This window comes from Rhododendron vialii, chromosome 2a (assembly GCF_030253575.1).
Source record: "Rhododendron vialii isolate Sample 1 chromosome 2a, ASM3025357v1".
Lineage (NCBI taxonomy): Eukaryota > Viridiplantae > Streptophyta > Magnoliopsida > Ericales > Ericaceae > Rhododendron > Rhododendron vialii.
In genome coordinates this window covers 35,675,327-35,691,668 of record NC_080558.1, presented here as the reverse complement: position 1 = coordinate 35,691,668, position 16,342 = coordinate 35,675,327, and the positions used below count along the sequence as shown (strand labels likewise).

Genomic DNA, 16,342 nt, shown 5'->3' with positions numbered 1-16,342 from the left:
CATTGATCTCACTAGCATAAAAAGGAATGTGAAGTGTCTCACCATTTTTTTAAAAATAACTTAGATTTTTGGGCTTCATCTCGACTGATTGTTGGAGGACCAATACCATTGGCCGCTAGCGGGGTTCATTTAAAGTCAGATGAAAGAGATTCGTAAAGGCTGAGACTTTTAATTAAGAGTGAGCAAATTCCTACGTCCTAGGCTTTCACCACCCCACATGATAGGTGAATCCTATCTTGCATCATATGTACGTGTTTTTTGACAACTCGGGATCTGTTTATACCCGTTTTTGGCACCGCGGATCGGGCTAGCCGTGATTGGACTTTTTATTAATTCCTTAATTAATTTGGGCCGAAGCTGAGTAATTGAGCATGGAATAAGTATTGGGCCATGGGGATTTACCATTTGGGGCCAAGAAACACGTAGCCCATGGTCACGGTTTGGCCGATGAAGAAGAGAGGTGCAGGTTTGGCCCAAGATGTGAGAACTATGGTTTGACCCATGAAGGAAACATTGATTTGGCCCATGTGATGAGGTCCACGGTATTAGGGGAGCGGTTACAATCTGGAAGCAGTTGATATTTTTTAAATTCAAAGGCCAATTGACTTGGTCAATTGGCCATGTGTCAAATGCATGAAGAGAGGGAGTAGTGGAAAGTTACTGCCATGTCACCCATGAACCCTTAACTGCCAGAAAAACTACCCATGATCAAACGTGCATGAAAAGTGGAGCATCTTGGGACACTTGTCAGCTTAGGAAGCAAAGCAGAATTCGGATTCAAGCCTGAATCAGCTTACTACTGTGTCTATAAATACAAGTTCACAAGATGAAAAACAGGTCCAACACCAGTCAAAGCTCAACGCTTAAACCAAAGTCTTCCCAGCGAAGCACACTTTGCTACTTTCAGCAAAATAGATTATCGAGTACTATGTGCTCAAACCATTCAAACTCACTTCATCAAGTAGTTTGGATTTTTACTTTTTTTGTAATCAAACTTTATTATCCCGGAGTAATAAAGTTCACATTTTTACATTCCATTTCCTATATGACTAGGAAATTTGAAGTCCACAACCGTGTGGCAAACCATGAACCTCATTGTGATCTTTAACCTTTAGGTCACACGCAATCGCTTTTACGTTAGAAGTGAAGATTCACGAGAATCTTCATCAAAAGTTAGGCGCTACAAGTCTTGGCACGCTCGCGCTCAACGCATTCATGCTTTTGCCAAAAATGAGAGTTTTCATTGGCACGCCCAGTGGGACCCTAGTCATTCAAAGGTTCAATCATGCCGCCAAAAAAGAATCAGCAGCCGCAACTAAATCCACCACAGTCGAATCCATCACTGCCCAATCCTCTAGGCAGCCCTAAAGGAGTTGCTGTTGACCTTCCGCTGCTCGAGGAGGCCGTTCCTCAAATCAGTGCAAAAGATCTCAATGACGCCACGGATAACGTCAAGAATTATATGTTTTTTGCAGGATGGGAGATATCGCACACTGTGTCGCAAACTTTTTCTCAGTCCATAGAGCCTTTGACTCTAGCAATCAATAATATGGTTGCCACAATGACAGAGAGGCTGCCACTCGTCCCTCAGTAACAAGTGCCACCACAATTTGGAATTTATGGCAACGGCCATGAACAAACAAGTGTGAAGGACTCAATACCACCACCACCACAGGCGTTCTATCAAGCTTCTTCGACAAATAGCCCTGCACCGGCAGGGGAAAGGGGCAAAGGAGTTGTTATTGGAAAAGAACCGACGCCTCCATCGAACAAGAAACAAAGGGCTGTTTTGGTGGAGAACTCGAACAAGCCTGAAAAAACAGACAAAAGGCCTCCTCACGGAGGACAAGGTACTGCTAAAGACAAGAACGTGTCTCATGCCCATTCAGCCCCAGAAACACGGGGGCAAGCCCAGGCGTGAATCTACAGGCACAGGAGGTAGGCCTACAACCGCCACCGATGCCAAACATGATTGGGAGAGATCAAGTTCTGGATTTGCTCCAGGAATAGTTAGGGCCTGGATTCAGGCCTGTGGGCAAACCGATGTATAGAAAACCCCATACAGAAGAGGTTGACAGAGAGCCTTTTCCAAAGGGGTATCGGGTTCTTGAATTTCAAATCTTCACGGGGGAGAATATGCAGTCAACAGTGGAACACATTGCTCGATTTCAAGTGCAGTGTGGGGAGGTCGGAACGAATGATTCACTCAAGTTAAGGCTATTTCCAAATTCTTTAACAGCAACGGCCTTCACTTGATATATCAATTTGCCACCTAATTCTGTCTAGACCTGGGCTTAGCTTGAGGAGATGTTTCACCAATAGTTTTATAAGGTTGAACCAGAGATCACGATGGCGGATTTGTCACGCTATCGTCAACTTCCACAAGAAGGCGTGGAGTCTTACCTCTCTCGATTCAAGACAGCACGTTTCAAGTGTAAGATTCCTTTGCCCGAGGCTGACTATGTGCATTTAGCACTGAATGGCCTGGACTTTGAGTTCAAGAAGAAGTATCATGGTACGGAATTTCAAGACCTGTTTGAACTGTTTGCAAAGGCCTCGCGTTATGAGAAGCTTCTGAAGAGGAGAAGAATAGAAAGGCAGCTTCTAAAGGGACGTACTATCAAGACCCTAATTATGATGTTCCTACCGTTGAGACTGAGGCTAATTTTGATGTCGACGTGGCTGAGATCATCAATAGAAACCTTATGTCTGCAAGGCCTTCGTCAAGATGGAACCTACGAAGCAAACAGTCCAAGAAGCGTCTAATAGGCCTACCAGTGTCACGTCCCAACTCCAATACGGGTCACGTGACCGGCCTGTGACGGAATCACCAAGGCCTTCAACACTTTTACCATTCAGAGCATACTAAAAAAATATAAAGGGAAACAGCGGAAACATCTATTCATACAACTCTAGAGTGACTATACAACATAGCTAAGTATAATTCACAATGACAACTATTACAGCTCAAAACTACACAACACTCCTGTTCTTTTTTACGGACGGACTATTTACAATAGCTAACCAACAACGCATCCAGCCACAACTTGCTATCTACAATAACCTGAAAAATTAGAAAAGGTTTTCATAAGCCGAAGCTCGGGTGAGAAACGTATACCAAAATTACAAGTTTGACCATGGGAATACCTTACTAAATAAAACAGTTCAAGAACCAAGCAACATTTCAAGTATTCTCATCAAATTTTCCAATAACATGCATTTTAATCGATAAATTCAATTCTTTGGTCCAAAGATGGACCCTTTTCTTCTTCCCTTTTCTTCTTCCCTTTCACTTTTGCACATTCGAGCGATAATAACATTCAACGATATTTTTGCCAGTCGGTTGGGGAGCGACCCCATTGAAGAGTGGTAAGATATTGTTACCCGGTGATGCCTGGCTGCATCTCCTACCTTATTACGTCATGCCACTAGTTTCTTTACATGTCCCCTAGCGCTCGAGACACCGTTCGAATGATTCATATTATCATAAGCATGTACTAACAAAAAGTAAAATTCAAGTTCCCAAAACATATTGCCATGGTCTAGATTAACTGTAACACCAAAGATTTAATAAACAGGCCATCACATGTATTTTATTCAACGTCACCAATTAAATCAAGTAAGATGATCGAATTCCACACTTTTCAGTAAAAACAAGCAATGGCCTTCTATCCCAAAATTCAGAAAAAATACATGTAACCAAGGTATGCGCAACTCACCAAAAGGATGCGTCTAACTTGACGTGGCACAGAACTAGCCCAAGGTACTGGTACCTATACAAAATGTATCACAAATTACTATTTGTTACAGTTGAACTTAATTTAGTAATTGACTCGAATTTCTTCATTAGGCCGTCGGGTCGGCATAAGTACTATTATTATTATTATTTTAGTCCTATTACAGAGGAGGTATTTAGTTAATCTATCACTATTCCTAAAAGCTGTTGGTACAAAATTTAACGTAGAAGTTTGAAAAAGATTTCATCAGTTAGGATGGGTACGACGGATTAGCGGAGTTTTTCAATTAACTTAATCAAACTCCTATATTAATCTCCTAAATTTTGAGCTTAAAACAGTCAAAGTAGCAACTACAAACAACCTACTTAAATCAATTTATGGCAGCGAGTTTCGAAGTCGAACTCTTTGCCGGACGGGGGTTTCGCTCGTGTTAAAATTTCAGGGGTTCGGGTGCTATGTACACTGTGTGTGAGTGTGTGTGAGTGTTGCAAGAATTTTGCCCCAATTTTACATCCTTGATAGCTAATTAGAGTACATATACTAATACGTATTGCAGTAAATTAGTGTGAGAGGAAAATTACCAATAGAAACAATAGATCTTCCCCGAAGAAAATGAGTGGAAAGGCAAACGGTGGTCTCGGATGAGAGAGTAAATTCAGAGCCCCTCTTATAACCTCTTTCTCTTTGTTTTGATTTTTAAATTAGTAGATAATTATAATAGTCCTATTTATACTTCGTTGGAAAGAGGTGAAACAGATGAAAGAAGTTACACCTGTAATTCTAAGGCACAACTCCGTGACACGTAGTGTGGTGAGTCAATTCGTCACGATTTTGGTCCGTACGCGTTCGGATTTCAGTCTCCGAAAAATCTCAAAAATTCAACACAGACTAATAATAATTTAAAGGTCATCGTGGCAGTGTCGGATTTTTAAGGTAAAATCCCATCGTTGTGTAACTCATACAGTGAGTCGGGTTTCTATTCGGACCACGTGATTAAACTACTACCTTTTTTTTTTTTGAGAAAAGGCAGGATTTTACAACCAGGGCCTATACTTTTGACATTAGCAAGGTAGAGGCTATTTTTGATCAGCCCTTGATAGACAAGTTGCTGAAGTTGCCCTTTGGCCACAAGATCCCAGCATTGGATGAGCTAAAGGGCAAGGAGTACTGTAAATTCCATAATTCTTGGAGTCATTCGACCAATAATTGTTTTGTGTTTAGGAACGACATCCAAGACAAGATTGATCGGGGAGAATTCAAGTTTCCCGAGAAGGACAAACAAGTCATGGGTGTGGATGGCAACCCATTTCCTTCAAGCCTAAGTGCAAACATGGTGTCGGTGAACATGAGGTCCATGCCCAGAATCGCACCTAGGCCTAAAGTAAGCTTGGGGGCACCATCGAGAGCAACATCCAGGCCTGAATCAGACAGCTACTCGGATCCGTATTAGGAGCAAGATTTCACTACTGAAAGGGTGAGGAGGTTTGAAAAGAAAAAGTCCTGGTGGTTAAGGCCTGAAGGAGTCAGAAAGCCAGAGAAACCGAGTTGTTCCTTGGTTTGTACTGAATGTGGGCATCATGCAATTCCATCTAGACCTGTGTTGAAGAGTGTAGTTGTGAGCAGAACTGAAATCAGGCCTGAAGAGATACGCAGGCCTAAACAGAAACAGATCCAGATTAGACGGGAATCGGTCTTCAATAGAATCTAGCCAGGGGTGGTGGAAATTGAAGATGAGCTCAACAATCTCAAAATTTCAGCCCCATCCAGGGGGAAGCCTAGGACTGTTAAACTTCCTGTCATTCCTCCAAATGAGTGGCATAAGGTTGAGCATCCTAAGTTTCCCGCTCCACAACCACCATTGTCCCGATCTCAAAAGAGACGTTGCCAACGGTTTAGGCAGGTGGAAAGGAAGGCTCAAGAAGAAGAGGTGGATTTGCTTGGAGATGTGATGGAAGAAGATGACCCCGATGGAAAAAATGTGATGGAGTCACCTACAAAAAGGTTGGAGGTTGAAGCAATCAAGCCTAGGAAAGAACACAAGCCCTTGGAGAGAACGTACAAAGATGTTGCCGGTTCATCTTCAGAGCAAGTTCCTCGGTTTGAAAAGAAGGCTTTACTGGAAAAAACCCTTGAGAAGGCTAGGATTAAGCCTCCTCCAAAGCAGGTTACTCTTTTGAAGAAGGAAACTCTTGAGCCAAAGAAACATGACTCGGGGGGCAAGCCGCGATTGAATCCACAAGCCAAAGAATTTAGGCCTGGACAGGCATCAAGGATGCAGTGCAACATGGTCATTTTTCTTCCATCTGAGTTAGAAGTGAAAGACAGCAAGCTTATTGCTATGGAAGGTGATGTGGTGGAGATGGGTGAAACTGCAGAAATATTGAAGGAGTCCCTCAATTCAGGCCTGAATGGAGGTGGGCCTTCAGTGATAATATTGAAGGACGAGGATGAGAATTCAACAGAAAACTGAGCAGCAAGCGTGACATTCAAGAAGCCAACTCCTAACATGACAAAGCATATCAAGCCTCTGTATATCTCAAGTTGTGTGGATGGAATGCCCATTAATCGACTCATTGTTGATAATGGTTCAGCGGCTAATCTCATGCCTAGATCTACCATGCTCAAACTAGGCAAAACAGATCAAGACCTGGTTTCAACAACAGCTACTTTGACTGATTTCACTAGACATGAAACGACCTTTCAGGGAATTTTGATCATGAACTTGACGGATGGGTCAAAGACGCTCACAACTCCTTTCTTTGTAGTAAATTCATGGTCTTCATTCAACATTTTGTTGGGAAGGGATTGGATTCACGCCTACTTGCCTGTGCCATTGACCTTGCACCAATGTTTAGTTTTTTGGAATTAAGAAGATGTAGAGGTAATATAGGTAGATCGTAGACCTTTTCACGCCTCAACCAATCATGCGGAGGCAAGATTATACGATGAGGATGTTAGCCCAATGAAAGTGGCAGGCTTGGATAAGTATGGCCATCACAAGATTGTACCTGTTTCTGCTCATAAGTTAGTGGAAGAGGTGAAGGCATTATACCAAGAGTTAATCGGCCCAATGATCACGGAGTCAAATAAGCCGATTATAGCTTCAACCAAAAGATCTTCTCAATGTCAGTAAGGCCTTCAGAAAAATAGAAGGACGTGGCTTTGCTGGCTACGCTGACAAAGTTTGAGGCCTATTTGCTCAAAAAAATGCTTAAGGAAGAACAAGAGCAAGAAAAAGAAGGTTATTCGGCCTGTTTGGCTGAAGTAATCAATGAAGATGACAATTTGGGGGAAGATTTGGATGAGATCCGGTTGAAAGACTTAGAGGCAGCCCCAGCCAAGTTAGATGACTTGAAAGCTGATGTTCAAGACCCTTTGGAAGAAGTTAACCTAGGAGATTCAGAAAATCCTAGGCCTGTATATATTAGTCAGCTTTTGCCAGAGGACGTGAAAAAAAAGTTCATTCAGCTCTTAACAGAATTCAAGTCTTGCTTTGCCTGGAATTATGACGAACTTCTAGGCTTGTCTAGAGATTTGGTGGAACACAAGTTACCTATCCAGCCAGGATTCTGGCCTTTCAAACAGCCACCAAGGAGGATGTCCAATGAGGTCTACTTGCAATTGAAAGATGAGATCGAACGTCTTTTCAATGTTGGGTTCGTACGAACTGCTAGGTATGTCACTTGGCTCTCTAATGTCGCACCAGTCCTTAAGAAGAATGACAAGATCAGAGTATGTGTGGACTTTCGAAATCTAAATTTGGCTTCCCCAAAAGATGAGTATCCAATACCGGTTGAAGATCTGTTAGTGGATGGGGCTTCCGGTCATAAGGTCCTGTCGTTTATGGATGGTCATTCCGGATATAATCAGATCTTCATCGATGAGGCCGATACAGCAAAGACCGCTTTTAGGTGTTCCGGAGCTTTGGGAACCTTTGAGTGGGTTGTGATGCCCTTCGCCCTAAAAAATGCAGGAGCCTTATTTCAACGAGCAATGAACGCTATATTCTATGATTTCATTGGCCGTTTCATGGAGATCTACATCGATGATATAGTGGTCAAATCTCAGTCCTATGAAGAACACTTAGAACACTTGAGGAGGTCATTCTTGAGGATGCAATAGTTTGATTTGAAGGTAAATCCCTTAAAGTGTACCTTTGGAGTCTCCGCAGGCAAGTTCCTAAGGTTTTTGGTTCACAACAGATGGATTGAGATTGATAAGAATAAGGCCAAGGCAATCATGGAAGCAAAGCCTCCTACTACCAAAAAGGAGTTGCAGAAGCTCTTGGGATCATTCAACTTTTTGAGAAGGTTCATCTCAAACCTAGTAGGAAAGGTTCAGGTCTTTTCTCAACTCTTGAAGCTGAAGGATCAAGACACTTTTCTTTGGGAGGCAAGCCATCAGAAGGCCTTTGATGAGATCAAAGGCTAACTAGCTAAGGCTTCAGTCCTTATGTCTCCTATCAAGAACAAGCCTTTGAAGCTCTACATTTCAGCTGCAGAAGGCTCTACTGGATGCCTTGTAGCACAAGACAATGAGCAAGGGAAAGAGCAAGCTGTGTATTATTTAAGTAGACTGTTAACTCCTTGTGAAAGGAGGTATACTCCTATTGAAAAGTTGTGTCTTGCTTTGTACTTTGCAGTAATAAAATTGAGCCACTACATGCTTCCCGTTGTGGTTTACATAATGAGTCAAACAGACCTTATTAAGTACTTGCTTTCTCAGCCAATCACGTGAGGCCGAATAGGCAAATGGTATTTGGCCTTAATGGAGTTCAGTTTTCCATATGTCCCTCAAAAGGCGGTAAAGAGCCAGGCCTTAGCAGATTTTCTTGCTGATCATCCTTGTGTGGATATCGGCAAAGAATCTGATACAGGACTGAGCGCATTTGAAATCTCACTCACTCCTTGGACTCTTCTTTTTGATGGATCAAAAACTCAAATGGTCTCAGGCTGTGGAGTTATCATTATTTCTCCTCAAGGCCTAAGAACAGAGCTATCTTTTCAATTCGATTTTCCATGTACAAATAATCAAGCTGAATATGAAGCAGTGGTAATAGGCCTTGAGATCCTAAGAGATCTTGAGGCCAGAGAAGTAAGGGTTATAGGGGATTCAAACCTTGTAATCAACTATTTGGCAGGGACGTTTAAATGCTATAGTGAGGAGTTAGCTCCTTATTACATGGCAGCGGTGCAGTTAATTCAGGACTTTGATAACGTAACTGTCAAACATGTCTTAAGGAGTATGAATATTGAAGCGAACAGTTTGGCTTAGGCCTCAACGGGCCTGAAGCTATCACCAGAGACTCTTCATAAGATCATTACAGTCCAAAAAAGGCTACTCCCTTCTGTAAGGAGAAGAGGTTTAGGCTTAGAAGTATTTGTTTCAGACCTTCCAGTTGAAGAAGAAGAGGAGGGTAAGGAGGATTGGCATGATCCCATCATTACTTACCTAAAACGGCCTCATATGGGAGCTAGTAGGAAGATTAAGAGAAGAGCATTGAGTTATGTTCTTCTTGGGGATGAATTGTACAAGAAAGGCCTTGAAGATGATTTGTTGTTGAGATGTTTATGCCATGCCGAGGCCATGAAGGTGATGGCAGAAGTTCACGAAGGGATTTGTGGAGCACATCAGTCCGGTATAAAGATGAGATAACTAATTAGAAGGTATGGTTATTATTGGCCTACTATCTTAGAGGATTGTATACCTTTTTCTAAACGCTGTCAGCCTTGTCAAGCTCATGGCCCAGTACATCACACACTTTCAACAGATTACCAGGCTGTAGTAAAGCCTTGGCCTTTTAGAGGCTGGGCTTTGGACATAATTGGGATGATTTATCCCCCTTCATCGAAACAACACAGGTTCATTTTGGTAGCCACAGATTATTTTACAAAATGGGCAGAGGCCATTCCATTAAAATTTGTGGATCAACAGGATGTGATTAAAGTTATGAAGGAAATGATTATCCATAGGTTTGGAATACTGGAGCATTTTGTGGCGGACAAAGGCTCAGTGTTCTTTGGAGCACAAGTTCGGGCCTTTGCAAGTCAATTCAACATACAGCTCTCTCATTCAACTCCCTATTATGCACAAGGGAATGGTCAAGCTGAGTCAACCAATAAGACCTTGATTGTGATTATTGAGAAAATGGTAGAAAATAATTCAAGGGTTTGGCATGAGCTCCTTTCTGATGCATTATGGGCTTATAGGACTTCAAAGAAAGAGGCCACAAATGTTACTCCTTACATGCTGGTATATGGCCATGACCCCGTACTTCCTATGGAAGTGACGGTTAGATCTGCCAGAATTGCTTACCAAAATGGCTTAAGTCCTGTTGATTATAGCCAAGCCATGTTAATGGAGATGGAAGACCTTGATGAGGTGAGATTAGCTGCTTTAGACCATATGTTGGTTCAAAAGCGTCATGTGGCCAAAGCTTATAATAGAAGAGTAAGAAGGAAGAGTTTCACTGAAGGAGATTTGGTGTGGCAAGTTGTTCTTCCTTTGGGCGCACAAACTGCAAGATACGGAAAATGGTCTCCAACGTGGGAAGGGCCTTATCAAATTTACAAGGTGTTTGAAGGTAATGTTTATCTTTTAATGGGTTTAGATGGTGGAATGCACATACTATCAACGAAAAGTGAAGTGGAGAGAGAGAGAGAGGCCAGCTTTAAAAGGGGCGATGCTGGCATTAGTTTTGAGAAGTAGCTTTGAAAGGCTTGGGGATATGTGCCGCCTCCTTTTTCTTCTCTCTACTTTTTGAATTTTTGTTGTTATCTTAAAGAAGGCTGCATGTTCAACAAGGAGAATTTGGGATTGAAAAAGAAATCTTTTGGAAGTTTTTAGAGTCCCAAGGGAGAAAGGAGACTTTCTTTAAGGATAAAAGCCCCACATGAAGATCTGATAATGATTGTAGCTGATTCAAAAAGGAAAAATATTAGGCCACGTTTAGGCCTGATAAAATATTGTTTACATTAAGATCTGTTTGGATGCCAAAAACTGGACTTCTCAAATGCCTTAATCTTAACAGAATCAAGGCATATAGGGGGGGGGGAGGGGGGGGGGGGGGGGGGGGGGAATGTTTATACCCGTTTTTGGCACCATGGATCGGGCTAGCCGTGATTGGAATTTTTATTAATTCCTTAATTAATTTGGGCCGAAGTTGAGTAATTGAGCATGGAATAAGTATTGGGCCATGGGGATTTACCATTTGGGCCCAAGAAACACGCAGCCCACGGTCATGGTTTGGCCCAGGAAGGCAGCCCACGGTTGGGCCCATGAAGAAGAGAGGTGCAGGTTTGGCCCAAGATGTGAGACCCATGGTTTGACCCATGAAGGAAACATTGATTTGGCCCAAGTGATGAGGTCCACGGTTTTAAGGGAGCGGTTAAAATCTGGAAGCAGTTGATATTTTTGAAATTCAAAGGCGGTCAATTGGCCATGTGTCAAATACATGAAGAGAGGGAGTAGTGGGAAGTTACTGCCATGTCACCCATGAACCCTTAACTGCCAGAAAAACTGCCCATGATCAAACGTGCATGAAAAGTGGAGCATCATGGGACACTTGTCAGCTTAGGAAGCAAAGCAGAATTCGGATTCAGCCTGAATTAGCTTACTGCTATGCCTATAAATACAAGTTTACAAGATGAAAAACGGGTCCAACACCAATCAAAACTTAATGCTTAAACCAAAGTATTCCCAACGAAGCACACTTTCCTACTTTCAGCAAAGTAGATTATCGAGTACTTTGTGCTCAAACCCCATTCAAACTCACTTCATCAAGTAGTTTGGATTTTTACTTTTCTTGTAATCAAACTTTATTATCCCGGAGTAATAAAGTTCACGTTTTTACGTTCCATTTCCTATACGACTAGGAAATTTGAAGTCCAAAACCGTGTGGCAAACCACGAACCTCGTTGTGGTCTTTAACCTTTGGGTCACACACAATCGCTCTTACGTTAGAAGTCAAGATTCACGGGAATTTTCATCAAAAGTTAGGCGCTACAAGTCTTGACACGCCTGCGCTCAACGCATTCACACATTTGCCAAAAACGACAGTTTTCAGGATGTCAACGCCGTCAATTCATGTGCACCACGGCTAGTCCCTTAGGAATGAATCTCACTGGCCACTAACGGAGCCCAAAAATTTTAGGCACAGCAAAAGAAAATGAACGAGTATATTAGTGGAGAGATATATACTTGTTTACGGAGCAGTCGTAAACAAGTGTTTTGCAGCAACAACTAATCGCGACAGTCCAAAACTGTTCTTAACATCCGGACCGTCCAAAACATTTTTGGACGACGGAAACTGGGTGTTGTAAGTAACTCTTTACGGAACAGCCGTAAAGAAGTTATTCTCATCAGTGGAACACAGTTGAAGATAGGGGGTGCATGTGTGCTGCACGACATTCAATGAATGTCACAATGGAAACTGGATTAAGTAAATCATTACAATCTCATCTTAAGATTAATCAATCATTTAAGTTGTAAATATAAAAGTAAATCAGTCATTGACTTAATCCGGGTCAACTCTTGTTGTGGATGATCATAACGACCAGGGGAACCGTTCAGGTTGCCATTAACAGGTATATTAATCTCTCACTCAAAAGCAAAAGTCACCCTTTCGTTACTCCTTATCAGTTAGTGTCAATGAATGTACATCCCATCTGAATTTCTTTACTTTCCATGAGATTTGATTTCAAATTAAGTTATGCCAAGTTTCACTAAGATTTTTTGGACTTTTTTTGGTTTGTTCTTGTTCAAATTTTTTTGCGATTATTAGTTTTGCGCTTAATTTTTGTGGATGATTGAATCGGAAAAATAAAAAATTATGACTTTTATCCAAATATTCTTGAAAACATCCAAGATAGAGCCCAAAAAGTCAGTTTTGGGGGGCTTCTTCTTGGGATATTTTTAAAAATATTTGGGTAAAAGTCATAATTTTTTTTTCTTTTTCGATCCCTCTCTTCAAGTAATTGAATTAGCAATCCACAAAATTTAGGCGCAAAATTACAAAGATTTACGTAAATCCCTTATTGGATAATTACATATGCGCCCACAACGTCGACTACTTTTCTTTTCTAGATTCAACTATCTTATTTTCTGGCTCTATTTTGTTTTTTGGTCAAGCGATATACATCAGCAGGGGTTAGTAAGGGATGTTAGAGTTAGCACGAGAGGTCCAGAGGCTATCCATAGCCCTGGCCCCCAAAATGAGACAGTGACTTACCACCTGCATTAAGCAGTGGTTGTCATTTTCTGGCTCTATTAACATACACCATTTTGACAAAAATAAAAATAAAAAAATGTACCAACTTTCCAGGTCGAACCGCGTCATAGTCAGGCAACTGACAAATTAACCGAATCAGGCTTAACAATGTCAGTTAGAGCTGTTAATTAAAAATATAACTCCTACCATCATCATTATGCTACGTTGCGGATTTAATGCTTGCTGATGGTGAAAATTACTCCCTCCGTCCCACTTTGTTGCGCCTGTTTTCTTTTTGTGACATTTCAAAAATTGTCTATATCTCACAATCTATAATGTTTTTTATGATTTCGAAAATTTTGTTTAAAAAAAACATTGTGATCTATCAAATAAGATCCATATTGAATATATAAAATATTATAGATTGTCAGATATAAACAATTTTTTGGAATGTCCTAAAAAGAAAACAGGCTAAACAAAGTGGGACGGATGAAGTAATACTAAAACAGAAGCAAAAGGTAACATAGAGCTCTGTGCTTGAATGTCCTTGGTTTCTGATGCACATACATGTAATGGAGTACTTTGATTGATATACTATGATTTTAAGCCTAATTGCTTGGGATTAACTGAATTCTAACTCTTAGAAAACAGAGAGCCGTCAAATCATGCCTTCATCAAGCCACGGACTCATGGAGACCCTGTCTCTATGTTAACCATGCAAAATAAAACTATTAATTAATCCCGAGGGTCGGCCTAATAGTAAAGTCTACGGCTTAGGAGCTAGATTTCAGGTCCAAGTTTCCTTAGCATTATCAACTGATCTTGGGAGCTAGCTAGGCCTGTCTATGATGCTAGGGTTTGAACCCCTAAAATTTGCTTAGGTTTAGGGGCTCCAAATATTGTATGGTTCTATAATATGTGTATATGTATGAATAAGCTCATTACTACTACTTATTACTGGTATGCCCATGAAAAAAACAGAACCAATATGCTATTCATTGAAATCGAGATCACGAGAAAGATTTTTTTTTTTTTTTTTTTGAAGATACGAGAAAGATTGATCATGCAAGCATAATTGCTACTTACGTTGCTGAAAATGTGAAAATGGTGACAGTTATGTGATACTTGTAAGTACTTTTAAATTGAATATTTATCACCCCAATTAAAAAGTTCATTAGGATCCCAACATTAGAATTCGCTTTGGGCTCCAAAATATCGCGGACAGCCCTAGAGGCCATTCCAAATGAGACTTTGTTGTCTCGATATTACTTATCAAAGTTAATGCAATCTAGCCTACTTTAACAGTATGGGAGTCATTAATATATTATTATTTTGTTAAGTTAAGGTGGTGACGACTTTTTAAAATAAGAGGAAAGGTTGATGTATGTCAGAAACTCATGGGAGGTTAGTTTAACGTGATTTATCCCAATTCTAAATATTCTGATCGATCAAATAGACAAAAGAGAATAAATTAAGTACTAGCTAAAGTGAAGCTTTAGATTGAACTAATTTGATGACTAACTTCCACACTGATCAATGCATGAACTTCATAAGATAGGAAGGTGATGAAAAACACGTGGAGCCTCAATTTCATGATTAGTTGGACTGTGCTAAGCCTCGGAAGTCCAATTAACAATGTTTAGTTTCCAATTACCTGATTTGAAAAAAATTCTAAAATAGGCCCAAGTTTTCGCGTTTCAGTCAATACTCACAACCCTAACTTTGTGACTGGTGGTGTTTTTTGGCCTAATTCCTTCGTTTAGGCTTTTAATTTACGTTTTTTGCCGTCTTAGACCATAATTCCTTATTAGTTGGTTTTTGGGGGAAAGTTTTGTTTTTTTTTCCTGTTTTCAATTTTAGAAAAACCCCAAATTTTGGGACTTTTTTATTTTTCGGCTTTATTTTTAGGATTTCTAGGGTTTCGGGCCTATATAAGGGTTGTAACCTAATATTTATGCAGTTTTTTATCAATAATATTTAGACTTTGTCTCTTTCTCTCGTGAACTCGAGTTTATTATTCGTTTGATTAGTACGCAACTAATCTCTCTTGTTAATTATGTTGCGTCGGAAGGTGGGGGAAAGTTTTGTGATGCTTCATGGGTACGTACCTCGCTAGCTACATACTCCTTCCGTCCTAATTTAAATGTCCTCTACGGGAAATCGAGCTATTTAAGAATTCAAAAATTTTGCTCTAAACTTCCAAAATTAACCTTAAAAACTGTGAAGTTGATTATATGTATTGAAATCGCTTATATATTTTAATACGGATCTCAAAAAATATGTAATATGGATCTTGTTTGATAGATCTCAATTAGTTTTATTATACAAAGTTTTCAAAATCATGAAAAATATTATAAATTGAAAGATATTTTCAATCTAAAAATGAAACGAATATAAAAAGTTGTCAAATCAATTAGGAAGGAAATATTATTTTTTAGGGGTAAAATTAGAAGTTTGGCATACTTTGATGGTTATTTTTAAAAAGTGGACACTTATTTTGAAACATCTCAAAATAAAATTATGGACACACTTAAATTGGGACGGAGGTAGCAACAAGTTAACAACCCAATCAGAGTTTAAAGTAAGATGGAGACCAAATTCTATCTAGACTAATTAATTGATTAATTTAAAGTAAGATGCAGACCAAATTCTATCTGGACTAATTAATTGATTAATTTAAAGTAAGCTGCAGACCAAATTCTTCCACTTTGAAGAGAGAAGCCCGCAAGCAGTTGGCTGCCTCAATGGTGAGGCCTTATGTCTCTATAAATCTGGGCAGGGTTCGATTTCTGTAAATCTCATTCCTCTCTTTCAAGTCCCCAAAATAACATAGATTAGGTTAAACTAATGATAAAATAAAAAATAAAAAAGTTCGATGCATGATTGATTGGATGACGGAAAAGTTTGATGCATAGGATTTTTTTTTTTTATCGGCGAAAATCAATATTATTAAAAAAATTAGGTTCAATGTTTTAAAAATTGGACCAGACCGGCCGGTTCAACCGGTTGGACCATGGTTGACAGGTGACCTATCCACACTTTTTCAGTTCACTTACCGGTCTGATTTTTAAAACATTGGTTAGATTAACACCTTTGAGAAGTTTAGGACTCCTGACCTCTTTTCTCCTACCATTTAAGTGCATCCTTAATGTTGTTGGGCCAAAAATCTTCTATGCTCGTTGCACTCTATCTTCATCTTTCAATTGTACAAATGATAAATATAAACGAAATACAAGACTACAATATTTACGCAGTTTGATTGGACACATAAATTGTGTCTACGTGCAATCCACCGGGGAAGGTAATTATAGAACAATTCACTTTAATTAATAGAAGTGGACTAATTGGGTTACAAATTCTCTATAGGGGATCATAGACTAATTTTTTATAATTAATA

General features: G+C 40.0%; 1 protein-coding gene across 1 annotated transcript; it reads left to right on the top strand.

Annotated features, from left to right (window-relative positions):
* Positions 1 to 8,189: 8,189 nt before the first annotated feature.
* LOC131317479 (uncharacterized) lies at positions 8,190 to 10,445 on the top strand. Its single transcript, XM_058347026.1, has 4 exons — positions 8,190 to 8,335; positions 8,516 to 8,954; positions 9,012 to 9,375; positions 9,508 to 10,445. The coding sequence occupies exons 1-4, from the start codon at positions 8,190 to 8,192 to the stop codon at positions 10,443 to 10,445; spliced, it is 1,887 nt and encodes a 628-aa protein (XP_058203009.1).
* The last annotated feature ends 5,897 nt before the right edge of the window (positions 10,446 to 16,342 follow it).

Bases quoted from the DNA above. Each gene is read 5' to 3' on its own strand.
- LOC131317479 (XM_058347026.1), top strand. From the start codon at position 8,190: ATGTCTCCTATCAAGAACAAGCCTTTGAAGCTCTACATTTCAGCTGCA. The intron at 8,955-9,011 runs GTAACTGTCAAA...AGTTTGGCTTAG, and splicing joins TAATTCAGGACTTTGATAAC to GCCTCAACGGGCCTGAAGCT. The intron at 9,376-9,507 runs GTATAAAGATGA...CACTTTCAACAG, and splicing joins TTGTGGAGCACATCAGTCCG to ATTACCAGGCTGTAGTAAAG.